We start from the raw sequence: 26,429 nt of genomic DNA, 5'->3' as shown, positions 1-26,429 counted from the left end.
GTATGTACTGTACTGTAAAAAAACTCAGCACAATGTCAAAACTCGGACAAGTTTCACATCATGTTTATATTTCCATACATCGAAATCAACCGCATAAACCGTCACAATTTGCTAGCTGGCGCAGGTTTTGAGACACATAAATCGTGGCCAATACAGCATATAATTATCCCATGCTTTACATTTCTATAAAGACATACAAATATTACCAACATGTACTTGCATTAGTTGTTGCCCCTTGCTATAATGTTGTCTTCAGACGAATAACAAGCTCAGTAGATCAGTTTTGTCAATTCTCATGAATGGAAAATGTGCGTGGTGGCCATTGATCTGATGTCCTGTTGCTTCGCTCTGCTTCAGGCATTGCTCTGGAGAAGGTATTCGACTACAGCGAATATTGGGAAGTAGCCAGAGGCCTGTACGCTCCGTTCGACTGCACTGCCACCATGAAATCTGGCAACGCTGATGTCTATGAGAATGAGATACCGGGAGGACAGTACACCAACCTTCACTTCCAGGTACAGTTACCTATTCTGGCCAGTTTTATTGTATTTTGTGTAAGTGATGCTCTTTGCCACATTTGAGGTCCTTAGGGATGAAAGTGTCTGCGCACCCTCGGTTCTGACTGTTGACATGAAACATATGGTTCAATCCAATTTGTCATATGTGTACAGTCTTATATTTTAAAAACAAGTAATATTCTGGAGAAAAATCCTAATTTGCCTTACTTCTGACACGAGTAACATTATGTTTCATATTTGGTTGTTCAAAGCCACTGCAGATGCCAGCAGCGTGACTAATAACCCAAGTGCAGTCATCAGAGGCACTGTTTCAGAAACTGACTAAAAATGTATTTTGGTGTTTGTTAATTCTGTTATCGTACTTTCAGTACAAATAGATTATACAGTGTCTGCGCTGTGCAGAGTCACACTCTGAAATGTGTCACAGACTATTTGAAAGTGACTGAATTCACAGCGCTGTGTACACCCACCGGAAGAAAAGCGTGAGGGACCATCCCGTAGCCCAGTTGTGACCCGTTTCTATTAACGAGTGGTGAACGAATGCGCTAAAATTACAGTTTAGTGTGGTTTGTCATACTGGCCCATCTGGCATCTTGGCCTTAAATCACAGGTTTTACTCAAAATACCTTGACTTTTTCCTTTAATAACAATATAATTATTTTCTAATTTACATCTATTTCTTTCTTTCACTGTGGCTGATTGCAGGCTCACAGCATGGGACTCGGAAACAAGTTCAAGGAGGTGAAGAAGGCCTATGTTGAAGCCAACAAACTACTCGGGGACCTCATTAAGGTGAGACGTGAAGAGAGAAGCTCCCTTGTGTCATTCTCAGAAGTGTTTCCAGGTCTGCACATTAGTCAGTCCGTTTTACCAAGTCTTCACCACAGGCTGCAGTACAAAGACGTATCCGGCGTGTATTTGATATTGCTCCATTAGCATCTCTCACGCTGGCTGTTTCTGCCGAGCTGGCCCTCTTTCTTTGCTTGGCTGAGTCAAACAATCCCAGATTAAGGTTTGGTACATCCACCATTCTGTGCGGTCTGGATTCACGTTCAGCCTCACTGTCTGTTTGACCTTCCCTGGCTTCCTCAAACCTCTGTGGGTGATTTCTTATCTACCCGTCGTTTCATAGTTTCTCCCTTTCGTTAGGCATCTTTACAGTAAGCTGGCAAATTGTACATCTTTTGTGTTAGGTTTAGGAGTTGTAACTTGACTTTTGTACCAGCAGGATCTTTTTATTCAGCACTTGATACTGAGTTGTGTTCTTTGTATTGCCCTGCTCTATGTTGATTTGTGTAGAAACTCCAATGGACTAGTTCTGGGTTGATTTCCTGAAGGGCACTTTAATCCCAGTCGTGGAGCGGGAGCTCTATTGCCAATTTAGCAGTCAACAGTTTCATTCTCAGCCCAAATTCACCTCCATCCTGCTTCTTTGTTTTTCATTATCTTTCATTAATTCCCATGTTTTTCTCCCTTCGTTATTTACCACCACAGCCGAGTAATAGATTCATCCCTCTTTCACCGTGTTCACGCTGTAATTATTTGGTTATCTAGTTTGCATTCTTTTTCTTTATCAAGCCGCACTGTCGCGCTTCTTTTTCACCTTTCTCTTTCTCATTCCACTGCTACTTTACACACATCTGTTCCCCAGCCATTTCTCTTATTTTGCTCTCTCTGGATTGGGATTGTCTATTACTCTACCTCCTCCTCCTCCTTCGTTCTCTCTTTCTCTCATTTTCCTTCTCTGGTCCCCTCGCCCTTATTTTCTTTGCCCCTTTCAGTTTTCCTCATCAATTCCTGTCCCCAAACTCTATCAATTCAATTTAGGCTCACTCGGTGGGCTTCGCTGCACAAGGCAATGTTGGCTTAATGTGCCTACGGGTCCTGCTATGCTCTCCGTTGTATCCTTTTAGCTCGACGATGGCCGCGTCTCTCACACTGTTGGCTTGTCGATGAGGGAGAAGGGGGGTGTGCTTGTCAGATAGACATAAAGTAGACCGAGCACTCACTGCGCAGGCGCTAAGCAGAGCAACCAAGGTATATACATTGACCATGCTCTTGAGGTCAGAAAACGGTCCTGTGTGCCTCTCACCTATCATGTAGACATGAAGGTTGCGTGTACTGTAGCTGGGCAATTAGAAGAGAGAGTGGTGAGCTGCAGACAAATGTTCTGTAACACCCCGTCATGTATTCTGCACCCATCGGCTGACGCACACCTGCCAGTCCTTTTTCCCCTTCGTCGTCCTCCTGGTCACGTAGTGGTGCTCTTGCACAGACCGCACTGTTGTAACACCGCCCGACCAGTGCGACCTCAAATCTGACAAACTCTTTTTCAGATGATAATCGTAGTAATTCATCTCTTCTCATCCTGAAGGGACTTATTTATTTGATACGTACAGGACATGTTTTTGATCGAATGCATCTCTTCGACGCTCCTGAACACATCATCGGTGACGTAAACCTATTGAGTGCTTCGGGCCTTTCAACATCAGACACCCTCGCCCAGGCGACCCAGCCATGTTTGATCAGACCACGACTTGTGTTCAGGGGGCATTTGTTCCTCCCCATGGACCTCCTCTCCTGATCCACATCCATCTCGAGGCTTTCACCGCTGCCTCTGTGATGTTCTTGATGGCTATCTCTCCTTCCAGTGATGCCCAGTGCAGTCAATTAATCCTCAAAACCTCTGCAGCCACTCTCAATGGCCCTATATATATATTTATATGTGTGTGTATACTATTTCAGTGCCGCAAGCAATGATTATTTTACCTATTTTATGATCGGTTTCAATCTCAGGTAGTCTACAGATTATTTTTTTATCACCGTTGGGTCTATAAAATGGCAGCAATAGTGAAAAACATCTATCATAAGCCGCTGATGATATCTTTAAAGGAGCAGTTCGACATTTTGGGTAGCGCTGGGATACAGCGCTACCATGCTATGAGTAAGATGAGAAGATTGAGACCACTCTCTGAAGTGCCTGAAGTGAAGCCTTTGCCGTGAGAATGCCAGGCAACCAGGGAAGATACGAGTCAAGAAATTGTCCAGCACTTTTGAGGTTCCCTTTTTACAAAAGTATTTTTTAAGACTTAAACTAACTAGATATAAAGTGTAAGTTACGCTATATAGCTTGAGAGGTGCTGGTAGGGGGGGGGGGGGGGGGGGGTTGTTTTCCTTGGACAGAGCCAAGCTAGCTGTTCAGTATGTATTTATCATGTATTCAGTCTTTATGCTAAGCTAAGCTAACTGGCTGCTGGCTGCAGATTCATGTTGCACGGATAGATATGAGGGTTGAAGCCATTTTCTCTAAATGGTGCACAATTATTTGAAATGTCTTGTTTTGTCTCACCAGCAGCTCACAATCCAAAGATATTCCTTCCACCTTCATTGAAGACTCAGAAAACAAGAAGTTCATCTGACTCCCCGATGCCTCTTTTCTTCTCTTCCTCTGCATCTATCTCGTGCTCCTTTTTTCTGTTGTCCTCCCCTTTTCTCTCTTCGCCGAGTTACATCCGTCGCAAAATGCTCTCCAATATAAGGAGGACAAGTTGTTTTTGTGTGTATATTCCGTCTTTCTCCATTACCTAACCCACTCTGTCACTTTCCTTTTGCAATTGCAGACACGTATTCACTCACCTCCAGAGTCCTGAAACGCACACGTGCAGTGTCTCTTACTTGGAGGTGGAGCACCTCCTTGTATTGCCTGTGGGGCTGCAGATGTCCATTCCTCTTGTCTGTTCGCCTCTTTCTGTCCTCCCCTCGGTTCATCTGTCCATTCCTTTCTTTCTCATTCTCTCTTACTCTTCCCGTCGTTCTCTTAATCACCCTGTCTGCTTTATCTCCCTGCTCTCCCTCTCCACTTTCATTTCGTCTCATCTCCTCCTTCATCGCTCCCCCCCGCACCATCCATCCATCCCTCGTTTCGATTAGACTTCCTTCATGTATCCCTAATCTTCTATCGTTTCTCCCCCTCCCCCTCCCTGAGCCTCTTGTTATCGCTCCTCTCTCCTGTCTCTTCCTCTCCTGAGAGGTACCATTCTTCACTCGGCTCCCGGTGTGTGTTCATGTGTGTGTTTTATTGTATTTACCTTCTCTCGCACACACGCACTGTTCCAGGTGATATATTCCTTTTGCCCATTAGGGGAGTTCAGGTTTTGGATAGAGTTGCATTTCAAAACAAATTCTAGCAAAGTACACAGACAGATGTCACACACAGGCATACAAGCACACGCAGAAACACTGGCATGCTGTCACACACACTCTCCGCTCTACCAGATTTCTGCTGCAAGGAGTGTGGAGTCATGCAGGACCACTTAGCTAAAGCTGAACATTAGTGAAAGTGAGAAAGATGGACAGAAGGCAAAAGTGTAGTGTAGTGTGAGAGAGCTAAGGAGCATGGAGGTAGTAAGAATAGAAAGAGCCGGTCAAAGTGGGGAGATGGAGCTGGACGAGGGTGGAACAGGTCTTGTGTGTCAAGTGTGAGGATATGAGCCTGTCTGAGGAACTACGTAAGGTTACACATGAGTTTAAGTGGTGGTGGGAGAGAGACGCGCAAGGATCAGAGTGCTGAGTGCTGTTGCATGCTGAGGGGAACAAGCAACATCACCGACTATAAAAAGGTTTTAGATGCTTCTGTCATGTGAATTATGTCAGATCAGTAAAGCTGAGTTAGAAAAGAGACATTTTGATAATTTACTCAGTATCTTAGTCATCTTCAAAGATGTGTTTGAGAAACGGATATAGACACTGGGTAGTTTCATCTTATTGTTCAGAGATCTTCAGATCTTATTGTTTTACTCTGTAGCTGTACAGCAGGTACGGATGATATCAAGTCAGTGCAAACTGAAACATGTCAACAACCACTGGATGGATTGGTACAGATATACACGGGGGCCTTGTACATGAGCCCTAGTGACTTTGATGACCCCCTACCTTTTTAATTTCCTCCCACCAACTTCCTTCTCAGTCAAATATCTCTTTATCTACGGATTGGCACAAACCTTGGTACAGAAAGTCATGTTCCCCAGAGGATGAACCCGACTCACTTTGTTTTTTTCCCTCTTGTGCCATCATCAGGTCAACATTTCAAGTTGTACATTACTTTAATTTATGACCAAATATCTGCAAAACATAGAACATTCCCAGCCCAAGCTTTACTTTGTGTCACTTGATGGAAACACTGATATTGGATCTGTACAGATACGACAGGCCGTTCAATACATATTGTAACTAGTTTAATATTGTAAGTATTGTGTTTCTTACACCTCTCATTTTTCACATCTTTGCTCACCCTGCGCTACATACGAAATCTAACGAGTTATATGTTGACTTTTCTGCCTACATCCTCTTCACGCAAATGAACAACCTAACGCACCCGACCCGATGAGAAGGCGTGTAAATAGAGCTTCATTTCTGCATGTCGTTATTAAACAATGTAGGCTTTTTACTTACAAATTGAAGTTTTACTCGTATGCCATTCGGTGAGAGCAGGCTGAACACAACCCAGAAGGATATAGGTTGCCAAAGACCTTTATTCTGACACCGACCTCCAGCCAATTATTTCTCTTCACTGTGACTGCTAAAGATCAGATGGATTTGCTTTCGTCCAGCTGAAGAAAAACACAGCAAATTAAGCAGTTTTTTTTTGTGCTGCACCAAAATGTGCAAGTAATTGCTGTTGGAGAGAGAAAAAGGCATCTACATCTCACATTTTAAAAGCTAAACTTCAACATGTAATTACATGGTTTCCAGTGTGTTCTGTATCTAAAAGACAAAGGTGTGAACTTGTGACAGAACGACACTATCGGTGTAGTTAGACTGCGAGGGCTCGGCAGTGAAAGAGTCTGAGCTCAGCTACACACAGGAACAGAGGAAATCCGATTTTCTAACCCGGTGCGACCAGGATGTGATTTACCTCACTCCTCGTCTAAAAATATAGAAAAGCTCACTCATCATGTTCAGCTCACACATTGTGGGAAATGAGATTTCCTTTTCTTGTGTGTGTGACTCACCCACAGACAGTTGGTGGTGGGGGATTCATCAACTGAGACCCTTGATGTTACCGTGGATCAAGGAAAAGAATAAATATTTGGCAGAGGGGACGGAAGATAAGAGAGATGGTCAGAGGATAGAGGTGATTCATGAGGAACGAGTGAGAACTCAGCATTTTGGCTTTTAGTGTGTAGACAGAAGATGGTAGTTACGGAAGTCAGAGTGGGATGGAGTAAGAAGGATGGTTCATGGAGACGGGGAATAAAGACAAGAGTAATAATTTCTCATCTTTGCAGCAAAAAATAAAAACAAAATCCTCTGGAGACAGAGGAAACAATGGAGAACAGGAGATTGGCTAAAGGTAGACAAGGAATGCACAGTCATGCTGCTTTCTTGTGTTTAAGACCGATTTCGAGTGACTCAGCAGTGAGCTTTTGTTCCACCTCTATAGCAAGTTAATGGGCTCTCCGGGGATTCTAACAGCCCGTTCAAATCCCTTAAGCTTTTCTGTAAACAGTCATTCTGTTAAAGCAATGGATCATTATCGCCCGTTTCCACAAACCCAATCAGACCGAGCTTTAGGTGTCGTAGCAGGGACATGCTGAAGGGAAGTGCACACTTGTTTCAATCAGCAGGAAGCATTTCCTTCTTGAATCGTGCTGGGAAAGTGCTCATTTGCTTGCAAGGTTCCTTTGAAAATCGGTGGTTTTGGACTCTTAACACGTATCCTGGGCTGTTTTTTTTTTTAAAGCCAGCTTGAATGGTTCTGAAAGCCTCCCTGTTAAGTCATCAGTGCAGATATCGGATTTCTTTTTTCTTTTTTTTTTAAAGAAGGTGGAAGTCCTGCATACATTAAAACATAAAGTGAGACGTTAACTACAAGTCCTGAGGTGCATTTTGACAAATGGAATCGTAGTTTCGTCTGGTGGAAGCTAATAATTCTGATATTGAGAAATGTGAAAAACAATCTACAGGTTAAACAATTCAGCTGTTACTTTTGGTTTGGTGAATGCAGGGACTATGGCAGCGTGTTTTATATTCGCTATCGCTCTGATTCAAACCTCTGACTGGCCCCTTCTCCCTAGCAATGCTCATGCCACGGTTCATGGGCGAGCATCCCTCTTGTAAACCAAAATGCATCCCCCTTATAAACCTGCCATCACCTAATCCTCTTGTAGCAGAGAGAGTGTTTTGCAGAGGGGTTGAAGCCTAACTGCTGAGTATCAATACATCTGTGGTGCTGAAGTAGTAGATGGATTTGTAATTGTGACTTTTTCTCTGAGACCACAATCACAAAATGCCTGCTGCTCACTAGTAATGTAATATTTACAGCTGTCCGCAATGCCAAAGTGACAGAAATAATTCAAACTGGAGGCAATAATATAAGATGTTACCTAACCGGTCCAAGTATTCTTGTGTGAGATGTGTTTGATGATTCATTATTTTCCTCTAGAATGACCAAAATAAGGGGAAGTAATAAAATAAGCCGACTTTAAGGAGCACAATGTCGAGGTCAGCAGCAAAGGCCTCCAAGAGTTCGGGGTCACATCTTCTGGAAAGTCCTGCATCCAAAAATGCTTTGTTCCAGGGCCGCCTCCAGTATTCACTCTAGAATCGGTTACACAGGTTTCCAAGGGAACACATTAGTCTCCAGTCCTTTCAAAGGGACACTAGTACACCACTGTGCCATTCAGACATCTATGTCCAGCCACATACTATATGAGACACCAGTTTTCTTGAGCCATTTCATGGAAAATGTAATTGATTTATTCTTAAATCACACTAGTATTCAGTATTCCATTTTCCTACGAAATATTTCGTCTCAATGTTGGCTATGACGAGATCATTTTAAACAATTATTCTTCAGACTTGAATAGAAACTGTCATCAAACAGAATCACATTACATGTGCCAAGGACTTCCTGTTAATTAGTGTTGCTACTGAGGGAATCTTTTCGGTGAAATAAAGTCAAACTAATTGAATTGATTACAAAACCACGTTACGAAATGAGGGCACGGAGTTTGAAAAGTCAGGGGCTCTAGCGAGGTGCATTATTGGAAGTATGGGATTGATTGTTTTTTTGGAGCTTGATCCATAATATTGACATTAGTCAGGATATTACAGCCACCGCCGCTTCAATTTTACATTATAAACAGAGAAAAATAAACTTTAGACACTAATTGCTACTGTTCTCTTTTAGTCTCTCTCTTTTACTTTAAGGACAAATGACAATATTATATATATAACATGCTTTGATTCACACTTCTTATCTTACAGCGGAGCATTCTATTCATTAACACTGATGTGTTAGCAATGATGGCATTTACTTTTTACAACGAGGTTAGAATAAGGTGGTTTGTGTTTTTTAGAGACCAAAGGCACTTACAGAAAACACACACACACACACACACACAAGTTAGACTGCGCTTGTTCAAAGACTTAAGTGATCTCAGGAGAACATATAAGCCCCGGGGGGGTTTTGTTAATCCCAGAGCAGTGTGTGAGCGTGAGCACACGTGTGTGTGTGTATGCGTCAAGTCCCGTGCATTCAATTTGGCTTCCTATCTCTTAAAAAAATAAGTGTCAAGTTCTGAGTTGGGAAATTCTTTGGGGAATGTAAATTTGATGTATAATTTTTTCTTTCCCTGCCATCTGTCAACAGAGTGCACTAATTGCCACATAAATAGGCATCTTGTAGTCAGTGTGGGCCCACTCTTTGTTTTCTCTGGATCTTCAGCTGTCAATGCTTCAGTTTACAGCTCCTCCAAACTATGAGTCAGTCTAATACACGGACCGTGGGACTCTGCTGGTGGCGCCGACATGTGAGACTCTCTTTGTATTTGAAGAGTTCGGGTCCCGAGATGAGAGTTTCTGTTTTCTGTTCCCTTCAGTCTTTCTTTTATCTCATTGTTATCATTTTAGAATTAAGTACAGCAATGTCTGTGTGAGAGACAGAAAGTTACCAAAAGGTGTTTTTCACGTTGTTTTATTTGTCGATGGGTCATATTACTTGACCCCTCTCTCTCTTTAATGGTCTGAATACCAAATGGAGTTGAACAGGAAGCCTTAAATCTGTGTCTCCATTCATTACGATAGAAGAGTAATATGTGCTATTTGCATTTGTGTGCTGTTCGCCGTCAAAAACAGACTCCACTTATCACCATTATGCTAATAGGGATCGCTATTACTATAATGACATGCCATTATAAATAATGAAAGAATGAATACATGTGACTTAAATAAATGTTTTCCGCATTTTTACTTCTTCCCTCTTTATTTTTCCGGTTCACTCTGTGTTCCACAGGGAGAACCTGTGTGGCTCAGTTCATGGCTGCCAAATCAAATGATTAAAGAGACTGTACAGGTGTAAACATCTACTCATTTCTCATTCTGCTGTCCAAACCCCTCCTTTTTTTTCCACTCTGGGTCACTCGGTACTTAATCTTTAATAGACAGCAACTTCATTAAAACAGAGACTCGGTCGCCTCTTGTCTCAGTTGGTGGAATCACTGTGGATGTGCATTCCTACCTGCTCGCTGCTGACAGGAGACCACACCGCAGGACTTCACAGAGAAGGATGAATAGCTGCTGCAACTTCTGCTTTTTGGAATAAAACTAAAAGCAAGATTTCACCATGAAAAACTGTGATATCCTCTTGAATATATTGTCTGTGTTGGTCAGATTAAAAGGCCAGTGGTCACGTTCCAGAGAGAAATAATAGCACCTCTCCTCCGCCCGAGCAAACTGATATCATCTGCGTGCACTCTAATATCTAATATCTGGTGCTCAGTCTGTGGTGAAATAGAAACACGCTACTGAGGGCTAAACTGAGCTGAGATAAGCTCTTTTCTTTATCGTCCGCTTCCTTTCTTCTCCTTAACAGAAGTAGAGATTCAACACGTACTCAAACGTCTATCTCTTCCTCTCACAGGTGACTCCGTCCTCAAAGATCGTGGGTGACTTGGCTCAGTTCATGGTGCAGAACAACCTGACCCGGGCAGAAGTGGAGGAGAGGGCGGATGAGTTGTCCTTCCCCGTGTCTGTGGTCGAGTTCCTGCAGGGATACATCGGGATACCACATGGAGGATTCCCAGAGCCGTTCAGATCTAAGGTGCAGTAGTTTGTCCTCATTACACACACGCAGGCCATTCTTGCCCTCCTGTAGTTTTAGTTGCTCACATGGATTTCTGAAGACTTCCATTCAGGGTTTCATGAGCTTACATTAGAATTTTAAGGGTAGTTTAAGACAAACACCTACATCTACAAAAGGTAAATACAACCACAACATTCATTGAGAACAAACTTTCAATTTTTCTTTAACTTTTCATGTAATCAACACATGACACAGGCAGGAGAGCCCATTAAACCTTCAACAGAAATGATATATTAATAATATTTTCCACTTTCTCTCAGTTCAATATTTTAACCAACATCAGTACTGACCATAACTACAAAATAGTTTTTCATTTGCAGAATTGTAACCCTTTAAATGCCAGTGTGTTACATAATGTCCCTGTGATTAACAGGGACATTAATCCCCCCGATCTAAATGGTCGGGGGGGATTTTCTTTTGTTTTCCGCAGTCTGAGATATGTCAACAATTGGCAACAGCTTTGAGTTTAATGCATTTTATTCTTTTGTGCAGGAAACCAGGAAGATAGCATTTATTTGCCCCTGTGGAAAACATGAGAAAATTGATCAATCTGGTGGAAAAATTTGTAAAAAAACAATAATTTTGAAGCCAGCGCTCTGGATTGAAACCTGATACAATAGAATGCATGCTGTAGTGGCCGTGGGATCAAAGGGGTTTTGATGGGTCTCAATAGGGACATTTTTGTCCCAAAGGGTCTGAGTGCCTCTATTTTGACTACACAGTTCATTATAGACTTATTATAGGAGCTGATGTTGAAGCCATATGCATGACCACAACCAAAATGATCCATTTTTAAATCAAAAAGCCCAACAATGTCCCTGTAGGGGCACACGGGTTAAAGGCACATGTGTATGCAAGTGAGCGCGCGCATACACTCAAATTCTGTCACATGCTTGGTTACAACTGACAGTTTCAAACGGTGAAGAAAAGCGTGATATTGGTCTGTCCTCTCATCTCCTCTCTGTTTCTTTACCTCTGTCTACTTCTCTTGTCTCCTGTCTGCACGGAGAGACTCATGTGCAACAGATTCAAGTCTCCGAGAGAGAGGCACACACACACACACACACACACACACACACACACACGCTTGAATAAAGGCAAATTTGTCACATTCTCACAGAAACCTGCTGACATATTGGCATTTCTTCCCAAAAGTAAAATAAAAAATGAAATGAAAGTACACTTTCTTTTTCCCCAGTCGCAGCCACAGATTTTTCACAATGTATTATCAGTGAGCCGGCTGGCGCCAAAAATGTGAAATATTGAGTGTGAGACCCTGTTTGCACTCTTCCACAGGACGCTCATTATGTCACCACGTGTGGCTGAGAATGTAACACTTTGTGCCTGCGTGTGTGTGAACTCACGCAGCTACAGAGCATTTGTCAACAGAGCCGGAAATATAATTAGGTATCTATTTTCTGCCCTATTATTTTGATCAACTAATTAAATTTTAGATTTTCTCCTGCCCTGTCAAGTTCATCTTTATTTTTAGCCATTTGATCCTTTCATAACCCTGTCCTTCTATCACGTCTCCCCCAGTTACTATTGCTCCCACACATCTTTCCTCCTCTTTGTTTACCTCTCTGTGAAACTAACTCCTGATGTCCCGTCAGCCTTATCGTCAGGTCGTCCTTTCTCTCCCTGTCTCTGTAAACTGGTGTACAGGCGGGAGATTATACGATCAAATATTTGTCATTTAGCTTCCCCAGGCAGTCCCACCCTTGCCAATAAAAGTTAGTTTTCAGTTTTGACGTACACTATACAGCCGCTGGGACCGCTGCCTCTCTGTTAGTGCCTCGGTCTGTATCTCCAAACTGTGGCATGGAAGTCACTCCTATTAAACACTACAATAGTGTGGATAACCTCTCTGTTTATTCTAATGATCTTCTTTTATTTTCAGTCAGCGCTGGAATACTTTATGCAGAGGGAGGCTCGTTTGTTCTGCAATCCACCCTCGATATTTACTGCACAAACACCGGGAGGCTTTCTTTTGTTCACACACACAACCTACCGAAGAGCTCGCTCTCTCCATCACCCTAATTCAGTTAGATTCAGAGCTCGACTTTGGTCCAAATGATTTTTGCTTTCCTTTCACAGTGTCTTTATTCTTGCTTCTTGTGTGCGCCCGTGTTTACATGCAAGCTGCAAGCTTGAGATGAATCTGATACATTTCACTGTCACCCGCTGAATATCTCAGAGTACTTTAAGAGTATAAATCAAAGTAATTGGTGTCAAGCTCCTGTGAGTTGGATGAAGAAAATGTTGTGTTAAAGGGAAGAAAGTAAAACATTGCCTTATTTATTGAATTATTTTCCTAAAATAGAGCTGCTTGTCTGAGTAGTTTGTCTTATTTCAAGCATTGACCATAATTTGCTGCTACTTCACTGAGTCAGTTCATCCTACTCATGGTGGATTGTTTGTGTCTGTATGTGGCTATAATTGCAAGTTCCTGAGTAATTAGCTTATTTGTTAGCTGCTGTAAATGTTCTTGCATGCAAGCATAGACGTATACACCAAGACCCGTGAGACATGTGTGTGCTGTAGCTGAAGCTTATTGTTGCCTGCTAGCAGCATGGAAGAAGTCATGTTTCTTTGATGGAGCTTTTGGTGGCATTAATTAGTTAGAATGCATTATATCCCACGCTCTCATGTGCATTGATCGCAGTCCCATACTGTCTTAAATGCACATTTATATGCACGGGGGAAACTTTTCAGGGCACTTAGTTCTGTCTCAGTTCATCTGCGGCGTGGTTGGAGAGCGAGAATGGTCAAGGGAGAGGAAAACAAGAAAGGCAGCAGGGCGAAGGAGGGAAAGAGGGAGAGAATAAGGAGGCCATCAGACACAAAGTGAATTCAAGAAATAAGATTATTGTCAAAAAATCCAGCACATCCCTCAGAGGCATCGCACTCAGAAAGAAGAGAACCAAAGAAATCTGTGACAGTTAAAAAGAGAGAGAGTGGGAGTGTGTTTTTGAGTGGTTTTAAGAGAAATGTGGAGAAAGAGCAAATAACCTTGAACGAAGCGTTTGTCTTTCCTTCGTTGCCCAATGCAGACACACACTATCTCTCTCTCACTCTCTCACTCTCTCACTCAAACTCACACAGTCACTCTTTGTCTCACACTTAAACAATCAACCAGTTTAAGTGTGAGACATCCTCAGAGGATGCAATGTTAATGAGCCGGCCTGCCATCTTTGAAGTGTCTCTCTCTCACACACACACACAAGTGAGTCAGCTATCTTTGAACTGTTAGCTCTGTGACTAATAGCATTGCACCGGGCCCTTTGTCTGGAGATTCCTGCAGGGCACACACACACACACACACACACACGCACTCATAAATGTGCCGAGATGTTACGCATACACAAAGACTATAATACGGTGGGGCACACACACATATTTGCAAACATAACATTATGCACAGTATGTATGCAAACAGGAGACATATGATCAACTGAGGGTTTAGTTGGTGCACACAGTGATGGGAGGAGTGAAAACACACGTGCAGATTACCAATGCAGCTTAAGCGATGATTATTTTGATCTGAATTAAGCGGAAATAAATAAAGACTCAAGAGTTAGGTAGCACAAGAAGCTTTGCTATTCACTTTTTTCTGTTTGTATACTTCTAGGAAACACTTGCTGAAGCAGACTAGATAGGCTTATTATGTGGATGGAGGGTCTCCTCCCTCTGCGTGCGTGTGTGTGTGTGTGTGTGTGTAGACTGTGTCACCAGAAGCTGAAGAAACCAGTGAAAATAAAAGCAGAACCGCAGCCCTCAGGTGAAACGCCTGTGTCTTGACACCATCATGGCCTCAGATCGATCGATGCCTCTACAAGTTGTGTCAGATACAATATCCTATCATTGGTGCTTTTCTTTGCGTCTTTCTCCTCTTGTCTTTCTCCTCTTGTCTTTCTCCTCTACTGTTTCCAAGAAGGAGACTAGGAGGATGTGTCACATATGCGGCAGCGCTGCAGTCATCTGTGGTGACACTTAAATGGAAAGGAAAAGTTGAGTTGCATGAAAGTGGATATCACTGCAGATCTTAATACAAGAGCGGTGTCACTTTTATGCAAATTTTGAAATAAATATAACTCGCATCAAGTTTGATATTCTCTCCAATTCAAGTGTTTCTCTCCCTCCCTTTCTCCGTCCCCCCACAACAGCTCCCCACAACTTCCTCCTCCTTTAGTCGCTCTGGCACTTCAGTGCTTTGACAGGGTGCAGCTTTTATCCAGACCTAGAGTTGTGAATGTTTTACCAGCACTTAATACATCCCACGTGGTTCAGACTCCCGTGGGGAAACTATGTGTGGGGAAGCATTCATGAAGAATATATGACTTCAAATAAAAACTTTTAGCAATCGGTTTGTTTCCCCCTTTTTGCTTCCTTCCATCTTCTCTTGTTTACTCTCCTTTAACTTCCTCTCTTTTAACCTCCTATCTCAGGTGCTGAAGTCCCTCAAACGTATCGAGGGTCGTCCAGGCGCCTCTCTACCAGCCATGGACTTCAAAGTCCTGGAGGAGGGGCTCCGAACTGCCCACGGTGATGACATCAGCCCCGAGGATGTGATGTCAGCCGCCATGTACCCGAAGGTGTTCCAGGAGTTCAAGGAGTTCACTGGTGAGTGGGCCGACTTCATAATGGATCTCTGTATTCAGATACTTGGATTACGGAGAGGCATCAATAAATTGTTTATTACAATTTTTTGTTGTTGTTGTGCGTTTGATCAAATTGGATCTTGTTATACCGAATGGCATTTCGTCTCGTTCTCCCATTCTCATTTGTATTATTACTGGGGCTTGAAATTAGCAGCCGATCTTAACTCGGGAACAAGTTCAACCATCAGGTAGGAAAGTTTTTCAGTTGCCGTATTTGGCAGTTCAGGGGGCAACACACTCACCTGTCTCGGGTGGTGAATTTACATAATGCACATATATATATACAACACCAGAGCAGCGAGAGCTGGTGCCAGAGGGAGAAATCAGCATAAGCAGTAACAGCATTTTTTAGCAGGTTTGAAGTAAATGCAGTCAGCAGCAGCATGATTCGGGGGAGGGCTGTGATGGTGGAAGTTTGATAGGAATCTTTCTAGAGCAGTCGCATTTTAAAACTTGACTGGAAGTTGTCTAAAGGAGCTACAGTAACATTCAGCTGCCTGGATTTACACAAACTTAATTGCTGCTTTGAGGAGCGAGGACATGTTAGCGTTAAACTGGTGGGGCCCTTTTTATGAGGAGCTTTAGTTGTGTACAGCTGTTCCTTCACTTCTTCAGTTTAAGAGTGAACAGACCCCTGAAACCTCTTAACCTTCAGTCTTATTGAATTCTATTTCTGATAATAAATGTTGGTCCAAAACGATCACCCTTTTAAAGCTGGCATAGCCTGATGTCTCCAGGTCTTACAGTAGTTTTGTTTGCATGCCCTTTCATCTACAGTGTCGTCATCATAAAGTGATGTTTGCTGATATTAAGGCCATGTCTGTTTCCCTTCTAGCTAACTTTGGTCCAGTGGACTGTCTCAGCACCCGGCTGTTCCTGGATGGACCCAAGATCGCCGAGGAGTTTGAGGTACACGCCTAAATATTACCACACAAGATCATTCGACCATAACTTGGGCATCTACCAGACATTAAGGGTCACTGTTGCATTGTGGAAGGTGTGGGAAGCTTTGGTGATACAAGTCAGGACATCTTGGCCTTTGCAGCACATTTCTTCTATTTTATGAAAGTACAATATTAAATCGCATGTACTGATGCCAAACTAAGATTGGCATTTTAGTTTGTTTTGCTTGAGAAGGACGAAAAATTGATTTAGCAGTGAACTATAGGAATACTTAAACTATAGGCGATCTGAAAAATCACAATCAATTGTGTGATAACATGTATGTATCAGTCACAAACTGTCACTGATACTATGAAAACATAGTTCATATTAATAACGTATTAAATAGTCAATTTAGCTGCTTTATTAGTTGTGATGTAACAACGGTTCCATAAAGAACAGACATTATCAAAGGGGAATTAATGTGGATGAGGTTTGGTGCAGAGTCACAGTGAAGTGGGGGAGGACAGAGATATTAACACTATATCAATGGAACAACAAACTGCATTTGAATCCCTCCGGCCGTCATATTGGCCTTCCCGCACAGAAATAACAGATCGATTCTGTCGTATGATGTTTGAGAGCGGGCCAGTGGAAGGCACTGAGGGTCCGTATCTCAGACCAAAATATAACAGTTACACATTTCTAAAGCTACTACCTACTGTTTATTTTCCAACAGGGAGGCAGCTGAACATGCAGTCCGACGAAGAAATAAAACACATGAGTTTAATTGCTTTGCATGCAATCAAATTAGTAGTGAGGCACGGGGATGTAACAATAATTGTCTGCCACGTAATATATTGGCATCCAAGTAGCAAACCATTTCCTGTCAACTGTAACATACGTGAATACACAGTCAGCTGAAATATTTCAAGATGTCTGCTGTGCAGGTTAAAATGTTCTCTCAGAACAAGAGACGGCAGGTTTGGAAACCCTGTTTTTATTCAGAAAGTGCAGCGCGGACGGAGAACATTTTAGGAATGGCAGCAGTTGCCACTTTGATGAAGAAACATGTATTTGTTCACGCCCAGATTGAATTCCAAAGAGATTGTTAAAACTACTGACGGTAACCTTTGCGACGGATGTCAGAATCCAATGTCAGGTTAAAGAAAAATGCTACTGAAGCAGATGTTGGAAGAGTCTGTGCCTCTATATGCGATCAGGTAAAGACATGTTTCTTGGTAAGATATTCAAAACTTTAAGTTTAAATACTTTAAGTAGTTTTCTTAAAGCCTTTTGTTTGATTTGAGCTTTATTTGTACCTGAATTGTAAACTCAGACGCTACAACATACACATGTAATTATACTTGATAGCGGAAACACACATAGTGACTTCACATAGCTTTGTTTTAACCCAACACATTTACAAAGTAGGACACTGTACCCGTGATCAGATGACAGCAGTATGAAGACAGTGAGACAGGTCAGAGGTGATAGCGCTGACCTTTAGCAACCTGAAAAACACGTGGTCGTGTTCTTGGTGGAAGCATGCCGAATGGGAGGTAATAGTAATGGTGTTGACATTCTGTGTTGTAACTGAATTGGACTTTATTCACCGTGGTGAATTGAAGCGGTGGATAAAATGAAGTACATGACAATGGGTCATGCCCACTTTTCACTTATCACCATCTCAGAGTTTCTCTCAGAGTCCAGATGAATGTAAGCGCCTTGAATTAGTTGTTGTAGCTAACTGCATAAGAATCTATTGGCTGAGGAGAGCTACCGCTAACTCAGGTACCGCTATGCCAACTACCTACAGTACTCACCCACAGGAAATATTGGGATTTCTCTGTAAATCAAAGCTTTTAAATGAAAAGCAAGAAAGCTCTCCTGTGCAGAATTTAAATTTAAACTGTGGTACATCAGCTGCCTGAAACCGTTTTCCATTCCAAAGAGAACAAACCTTTCATGGTTACTGTCCATAAAGGGTTTCAGAAGGATTTTGGTAATGTTGGGCACCATAGAAGGTTTTTAGACAAAATTGAACCTTTTTAAAGACAGAAGAACAAAACATGTTCAAGGTGTTTTAAAATCCTCTTCCACAATAACATTTACAGTTCTGTATTAAAATAAATCAGTGTTGTGCTACCACAGGGACAGCTGATTCATCGCCTTAATATCCCCTTAGCTTTCATTTATCTTTAATATTTCCATAGCTTCAATTAAATAATTCCCTCTAGCCCTTTTGTGCATTAATGAAATAAAACATTTGTATGACAACATGAAAGGTCATCTCAATTCCCTCCAGCCATCTGTTAACTTTCACCATTTCCACTAAAGCTATACACTCTGCATTAGGAATGTCACAGTATACATTTTCTACCATTATGGTGGCCAAAAGAACTCATGATAACAATATTATTGCGAAAAGATGATAATAATGCCAACAGTCAAATTCAGTTTATTGTGTATTTTGTCTCTTTTTTGACAAATAATTTACACTCACAACACGAGTGTATGGAGGTGGAGAGAGTCTGTAACCAAAACTGTATAAATGTAATAATTTAAGCGTCGCTGGATTATTTACAAGCTATTATCATATGTGTATTATTAGCATGGTATCTATATTACATTTTTAAATATCACAATTATAGTCAATATCGGTGTATTTTGCGACACCCCTACTCTGCGTCATTCACTCTCTTTCCAACGCTTTCAATCATAATCCCAGTAAAACCCTAACGCACTTCATCTATTGTAAATCAGCTTTCCCATCTACATCCCTCTTCTTTTGATTCTTTCAATACTTTCTCTTGATTCTCTCATTATGAGTAACAACCGGATTTAAATGACTGATTCAGAGCGGCCACAGGCAAACACGTTTAATTACTGCTTCATTTCACTGCAGCAAAATGGTTCTAGGCTGCTGTTAATTGATTTTTATATTACGAGGGAACGCGGGGAACACTGCTGCTCTGCTGTTGTATTATTAGCAAAGAATCAGGAGCTGCATCGATTGTGCTGATCTAGGATTGACCCCAAGACAGGCAGACCCCCCCCCCCCCCCCCCCCCACCCACCCACCTACCTCTATTTGTTAATCACCCGTGGGTGTGTATCATTTGATGCAATGCTCACAAATGTGGCAGGAAAAGCTTCAGTCAGACCACGAGCCACTGATTAGAATACGTCCTTTTGGATATTTTCATTAAGAGCCTTGGCAGCTTCAGCAGTTTGTTTCAGCATGTTTATTTGTGTAGAAGCCACCGTTTGGTCTGTGCTGTTCTTTTTTTAATTCCTACAATACAACATACTAAATTCTTTGCTCCGGACAAAACGTTCTCGATTTGGATATTCATCAACAAAAATGGCTAAATATCCAACTAAAGGCTACAGTTGTCGAGCAGGATAAATAGATTTAATATCCATCTTCCAATCTGGTAGTTTTCCTTGCAGTGAAATAGATTTTCTAACCGTCACCGTCGTGAGTAACCTCACATTTAACCCGTCTTAGCTTTCAGCGGCTCGGTTTTCTTTATTCCCTCTTAAGTGGAAAACTCATCATTCAACCATTTCCCAGATGCAGAACTGTTGTTTTGTTTTTCCACCTTCACTATTCACCTTCCCTTGCTGCTGTTTACCTAATCTACACTCCATCAGAACCGTTGTCATTTTTGGAACTTTCAGACTCTCCGATTTCCGCCCAACATCATTCATCCCCGCAGAAACAAACTCCCCACTGTTGTCACAACGATGGGTACTCCCAGCAGATCAGGTCCGATTAGCGGGACCAAGCCAGAGAATGAAAACACGTCAAAGAAATGACCTGTCACAAGCAGCATGAGGTTTCTTGTTAGACGTCTCTTTTCTTTTACTCGGTAGAATTCCTCAAGGGGAAAGAGAAGCTCCTGTATTATTATAAAAACACATATTAAACTATATTTATCCAGCACTTTTAAAGACTGCAAGAAGGCAAATAGAATCAAAAACAGCAATAAAACAGTTAAGATGGTGTTCCAGCACTGGTACAAAGCCTTTTTTTGTTTTTTCAAAGATACGTTTTGAGAAGGGATGTTATGTATTCGGCGGCCACAGATCTTCAGGCAGTGAGTTCCTCAGCTGAGGGGTCCTGACTGTAAAAGCCCAGTCCCCTTTAGTCTTTGTGACTTATGGTCAGCCAGCAGAGCCCTTCTTGAGGATCTGAGGGCTGTGATCTGGCTCACAGTGGAGCAGCGATACCACTTGGAGATAAGCCACAAAGTGCTCTAAAGGTGATCAGTGATCTCTGGAAATCAATTGTGAAACTTACTGGTAACCAGTGAAGAGAGGCTGGGCTGAAATCTTGTCTTTTAGTATTTGTGAAGAGCTGAGCAGCTGCGTTTTGAGGCTTAATGCTGAATACAATGAATGACAATAATACAACCGAGATGATAAAGAAGCCTGAATGACCTTCTTGAGATCAGGCTGAGAGAGAAAAGACTGATTTTGGAGATGCTACTCAAATTGATTAAAACATGATTGAATGACTTTTTAAACTTTCAAATGAAAGGTCAAATATTACACCCAGGTTTCTGGCTGCAGGATTGACATTTCTACAAGATTTATTTTTTATATTTGTAGGCCAAGATTCTTTGGCTTTGGATGGCCAAAATCATTTGTTTTCATTTAGCGGGAGAAGGTTTTGGGGCATTCAGCACTTTATTTCTGACAAGATACCGACTGATTGCCTCCTTCACTCTTTTTCTAATAAGACATACATTTGTGTGACATCCACATAATAATAATACTAATAGTGCTGAATTTTGTGTCGGAACAATTGATTTCGCTGTAGTCATTACTATTCCATTTCATTTTTCCAATTCAGAAGTGATGTTCATGGAAGTAGGCTGAGGCAGATCCATTTAATTCATTGCAGTGTGTAATTCAAGAGCGTTGTATGTTTGAGACGGTATTTACATCTAATCAAAGAAGCAATTTGTATCACTGTACTGTTGCAATCAATGGAGAGGTGACCTACAGAACTTATGGGAACACTCCCCACACATAATCACAGCATCGAGACGCACAACTCCTCAGCTCTGAGGCCTTAAAAGTTTTCTGATGAAAGTCTCAGAATCAATACTTCCCTGCGTTGGTATAGACATTGTTTAGAAATGTTGCTATCTTGAAACTAATAATGCCTCTGCCCACAATAAGAACACACCATTGGATGCATGCTGCGTCGCTGTCCTCGGGTCTCACATTTCCCTTGTATTTGATATCTGGGTTATTAAAACATAGATAGACATCGCTGGGGGAAATTGAGTTGCCTCAATTGCTGACAAGTTGACTTTTTTTGCAATATGAGGTGTGTGCATGCGATACCCGTGCCGGTTTGATGCGAGTGTCATACATGAAAGAGGCAGGTTGACTGTCGGCCAGATGAGCGACGGCTGCTGCAACCTTTTGAGATACAAATTGGAGGAAAACTGCGGTTGTCAAATGCACGGACAGATCGTGTGGGTGTTGTAGAGTGTCGGCCTGTCACAAATGGTAATTAGTAGGTGCTCATAAGAAGCATATCTCCGTTTGTGCTCATGCTGATTGCTTTGTAGAACTATAGCCGGCACTGTTAAGGTAGAGAATGAGCCCTGAGGTGAATAGCATTCTGGGGGAAGTCTCATGCACTCCAGCATGCATACCCCACCCCAGTCCTCCAGCTAGAAAGCTCTGGTACACCTTTGTTTGCAGAATGCATGTGTGTAGAGTTATAGAAGCGGCCACTATATAGACGTATGCCTGTTAAAAGTGCTGAATAAACCGAAAACTACAGGATTGATGTTTTTTAATGTTGAATTATCTGTGAGGCATGATAAAAGCCTTTGAGCTTGTGGTTGTGACTTGTATTGGCATGTGTGGTGAATCCACAGGGACAGCAGCAAGAGACAACAGACGGCCAAACAGTGAGTCTGGAAGAGTTCTCTTTGTGCAGTGAACGTGGTGGGACGACACACAGACTACGCTTTTTTCCCCATTTTATTTAATTTTGCATAATTTCCTAATGCTCTGTAAAGATTTCGAGTCCTATATCATCGTTTTGTAGCTTTTTCTTAAATGAAATGATTTTGTGAAACAGCATCTGAAGGCCATTTAGAGCACATATACACACTCAGGCCTACACACGGGTGACTGCTCTGCCCGTCGCTCATGTCCTTCACCCACACATGCATACTGTAGAGCACAAACAAGAGGCAAAAAAAAGATCTCGACCTATCTGGCATGTGCTGATGACTCAGTGTGGTATTAATCATGTTTGATGGAAATATAAACACAGATTTGCACAAACACTGAGCCAGTCGTTCACACACCGTCAGTGCTAATGTGCGCAGACACCAACACATGGAGCCGTGTTCGCCGCAGTAATCTCATTACTCTGTCACTGTCATTAATAAAGTCATATCTGAGACGTGACGTGAAGCATACTGTGAAACTTGTTTCCGTGTCAGAAGATGCTTTAGCACCAAATGCGTACGCAGTTGAATTTGACAGAAGAAGCTCTGTGCTTGAGGGTGCTGTGTGAATATATGCGAGGGCTATATAGCTGAGAACACAGCCGATTGAGATGTGGAGCATCAGAGATGCACCAGAGATGCTATCACAACTATGGTAATGAGACACCAAAAAAAAAGGGGGGCATGCTGGGTGATGGGGTTGGGTTTGATAGAACTCTAACGACTTTGAAACCCTTTCTGTCGTGTGTTTGAGAGTTTCGGGGACACAAATTCAGAGTTCGAGCAAACGTATTCTTTTTGTATAAAGTATTCTTTTATACATACACGATAAACTGATTGCACCAGCAAGTTGATGCTCAGTAGACGCCTCATAGACGGATGTTCAAGCAGGCGGTGCTTTGGTATAAATACATCGCATTGTGGATTGTGGCGGGACGGCTTGAGGAAGATCTCTGAGAACAAAAACAAGTATCAATTCTTGAGAAGAAGCTCTATTAGTCGAGTTTAATTGACAAGTGGTAATCTAAAGTCACCCTTTGATTAATGTAGCACAGTGCATGTATTGCATCATTTCCAGTAGTACAAAAACAGTAAAGTGCAAGTTTTATACACTAAATGTAACGATATACAATGAGAATACATCGTTCATGCCGTACTGTCTAAATATAGGGGTGGTAGGGTGGAATTGGGACGCATTTGTGTTGGGCACAACGATAATAAGCCCTGGTATATGACCTGGAATTGGATTAACAATGAAAGCAGAACATAAAAGCCGACTGTTAGGGGGGAGGGCAGTGAGTGTGTGAGCTTGTCTGATTAATCTGTGAACGTCTTAATGCATCTCTGGTGTTTTCGGTATCGACCCAGTGCACCGAAGTCTAACTCTGTATAAAACTGGCACAACACGGCATCTTAGACAAAATCATCTTCAAAGAGTGCGCATACTGTATTTTTCATGGGAACAGTTGTGAGGAGGCGTAGTGTCAAAGCCACACAGTTGGAAAGGGGAAGGCAGTTGTTTGGTTTTTTTTGCAAAGTGCTGCCATGAGCCTGACAAAACGGCACAAGCCGGAGAGAAGTTCAGCGTGAAACAGGCTGGAGAGAGAGAAACACGGAGAGGTGAAGATTGAGTGCCAGGGACGAGCAACGGCATGCAAAGAAAGAGCGAGGGAGATAGATGAAGAGTCGGAGCAGCCGGAGAAAGACAGAGGCAGAGTCAAATTGAGATCAATACATACCTGCAGCAGCGCATATTTTCGTCTTCCGACTGACTTAGTAGGCGAGACGGTGATGAGAGAAACAAAAAAAGGATGCGAGGGGAAGGGTCGTGTAAAAGCAGGGGGGGGGATAGACACAGCAGAGGAAAAGACAAAGTAAAGAGAAGCCCAAAGAGGCAGATGAGGGAAATTAACAACGGCGTGAGAGACGGCGCCGGGCCCCAGGTACGGGGGTTTGCACAAATAAGAATACAGAATTGAAAGCTGTGACACATGGGCGGACTGACAAACAGAGCGATTGAAAGCCAGACAGAGGAAGTTGGACAAATAGAAAGACGGAAAAATAAAACAAATTGTGACCGGTGAGATGAGATATTTGAGAAGAGGCGTGAGATAAATGAAGAAGTACAGTGGCTGGTGTCGAGGGAAAGACTAGCGAGACAGAACGCAGCAGTGACCAGAATGGATATGAGAAGGAAGCAGTGCGTCTGGAGATGAAGAGAGATAAGAGTCGTGTCTTTGTCTTAGAATGACACTCAACGGGTCAATAGGTCAAAAGTTCGGTTTGTTTAGGCTTGTGTCCTATTGTTAAAAAGTCAGTGAGAGATGATGACATGTTTAATCAGTTGTTACAGTAGAAAGCAATTAATATTGACTGAATTCCATTTAGCTACTTCAGCTTCAGGATCCTGGCCTGCTGGTTTATTCATATCAGAGTTATTGTATTTACAAGTCGAAAGACTTGTATATAGCGTTCATATCAACCTCTCCAAGTCGTAATTACAACTGAGACACACTGACATATCAGACTTGGCACTTAATAATACATTAGTGCCTGAAAAATGTAAAAGCCTCGCGTCGGCCAACATACTGTTAATGTTTTTCTGAACCCACATGGAATGGATGGTGTTATATTGTCAAATCACAGTTAATCTTCTCCATCTCTGCCATCAATCTCATATGAAAGCAGCATCACAGTCACGTTAGTTATTGTATTAATAACACCAATGTTTTTCCTACTTTGTCAAGTAAAACATGTCTGCTGTGAAAAAGGCTCATTGAGAACCTCCACCTTTTCATCCAAAACATTACACCACCGTAAGATTTGCAAACAGATGTGCAGCGCTTACAGATGCTGATTTAATGTAGTGCATTAACGAAGCTGCGCGTTAGTGTAGAATACAACATTCATAAGGTGCCACATTCTTTGATTTCTTTATTAAGCTGTTTGATTACAATGAGGCTTAATGAGTCTCCTCTCATGAATCTGTCCGTGTCTCTGTCCTCCACCAAGCATCCAGCCCAGCGAGAGGCTAAAAAGAAACGAGGAATAGAAGCAAACATTCTGCATTTTTCGCTCCAATAAGTTTTGTTTTTTTTAACATTTCACCAAGCTCTTTTAGCTGGACTATTCATTTCTATTTTCTAGCATAATCTTAATTTCTGTCCCATCCTCCTTCACATTCTCACTCCAATTCATTCGTTCTCTTCGATCCTCAATTTGTCTCCGGCTTTGTGTCATCTCAGGTGGAGCTGGAGAGGGGGAAGATCCTCCACATCAAGGCGCTGGCACTGGGTGACCTGAACAAGGCCGGCCAGAGAGAGGTCTTCTTTGAGCTGAACGGACAGCTGAGATCTGTGCTGGTGAAAGACACTGTTGCCATGAAGGTACACGGAAGGGATGGGGGGGGGGGGGGGTATAGATGGGATGGTTTGAGAGGAGGATACATGTCTGCAGGTTAACGGTGAATAAAGGGAAAGTTCCTTATAAAAAGCTGATGTTGGATCTATGAGTGGATGAACGGAGGCAGGCGTGTGCAGATGACTTTGGTGGATGATAGACTGGACAGATGGACGCATGAAATGTCTCTTTGTCCCTCCACACAGGAAATGAAGTTCCATCCTAAGGCTCTGAAGTCTATCAAGGGTCAGGTGGGAGCACCCATGCCTGGGAAGGTCCTGGAGGTCAAAGTGGAAGTGGGAGCCAAGGTACATTCACTGTCTTATACTGCAGATAGCTTTGCTTTTATGTGACCTATATTCTTTACTTCCTCTTTTAAATCATGGTGCCATTTTATGACTAAAAGGTGTTTTTATTCAAGAAAACCTGTTTCTGTATCCGAAAGGCGATCAGTACCAAAACTATTGTATCAGCACTAAAATAGAAAGATGTCCACACCAATGCAGTGAAGGTGTGTGCTGACTGTTCTTATCACAAGCACTTATACAAGAACTCTGCCCGAACAAAATACTGTTGTTTAAATCAGAAACTGTCTGATCAAAGTAGAGAGAATGAATCTGTGGTCCAGCAGCAGCTTCCACTGCTCTGTGCTGTAGACAAAAGAACACCTTAATACCTGCATACAGCAGCTATGTTACTCTGTCAGTATGTGAAGCTCTTGCTTAACTAGCTTTTTACGTCTTGTGCTTTGTGTAGTTTTTATTTTGTTGGTTATCCTTTGACTGCAGTGCTTGTTCAGTGATCTCCACATTTGACTCCTGTTTTTAATGCTCTGT

The 26,429-nt window shown here is 42.2% G+C and overlaps 1 protein-coding gene across 1 annotated transcript in view; it reads left to right on the top strand.

The window, feature by feature from the left end:
- The window catches only part of pcxb (pyruvate carboxylase b), a 244,169-nt gene that overhangs the window by 217,559 nt on the left and 181 nt on the right, over positions 1-26,429 (top strand). Inside the window, exons 20-26 of the mRNA XM_079185036.1 lie at positions 358-515; positions 1,224-1,310; positions 10,441-10,620; positions 15,111-15,285; positions 16,159-16,232; positions 25,440-25,580; positions 25,800-25,901. Of these exons, the coding sequence (XP_079041162.1) occupies positions 358-515; positions 1,224-1,310; positions 10,441-10,620; positions 15,111-15,285; positions 16,159-16,232; positions 25,440-25,580; positions 25,800-25,901 (917 nt within the window). The remainder of the gene's footprint in view (positions 1-357; positions 516-1,223; positions 1,311-10,440; positions 10,621-15,110; positions 15,286-16,158; positions 16,233-25,439; positions 25,581-25,799; positions 25,902-26,429) is intronic.

This window comes from Pholis gunnellus (genome assembly GCF_910591455.1).
Source record: "Pholis gunnellus genome assembly, chromosome: 23".
NCBI lineage: Eukaryota > Metazoa > Chordata > Actinopteri > Perciformes > Pholidae > Pholis > Pholis gunnellus.
Note: the sequence above shows the minus strand (reverse complement) of the source record. Positions and strands in the feature narration are given on the sequence as shown.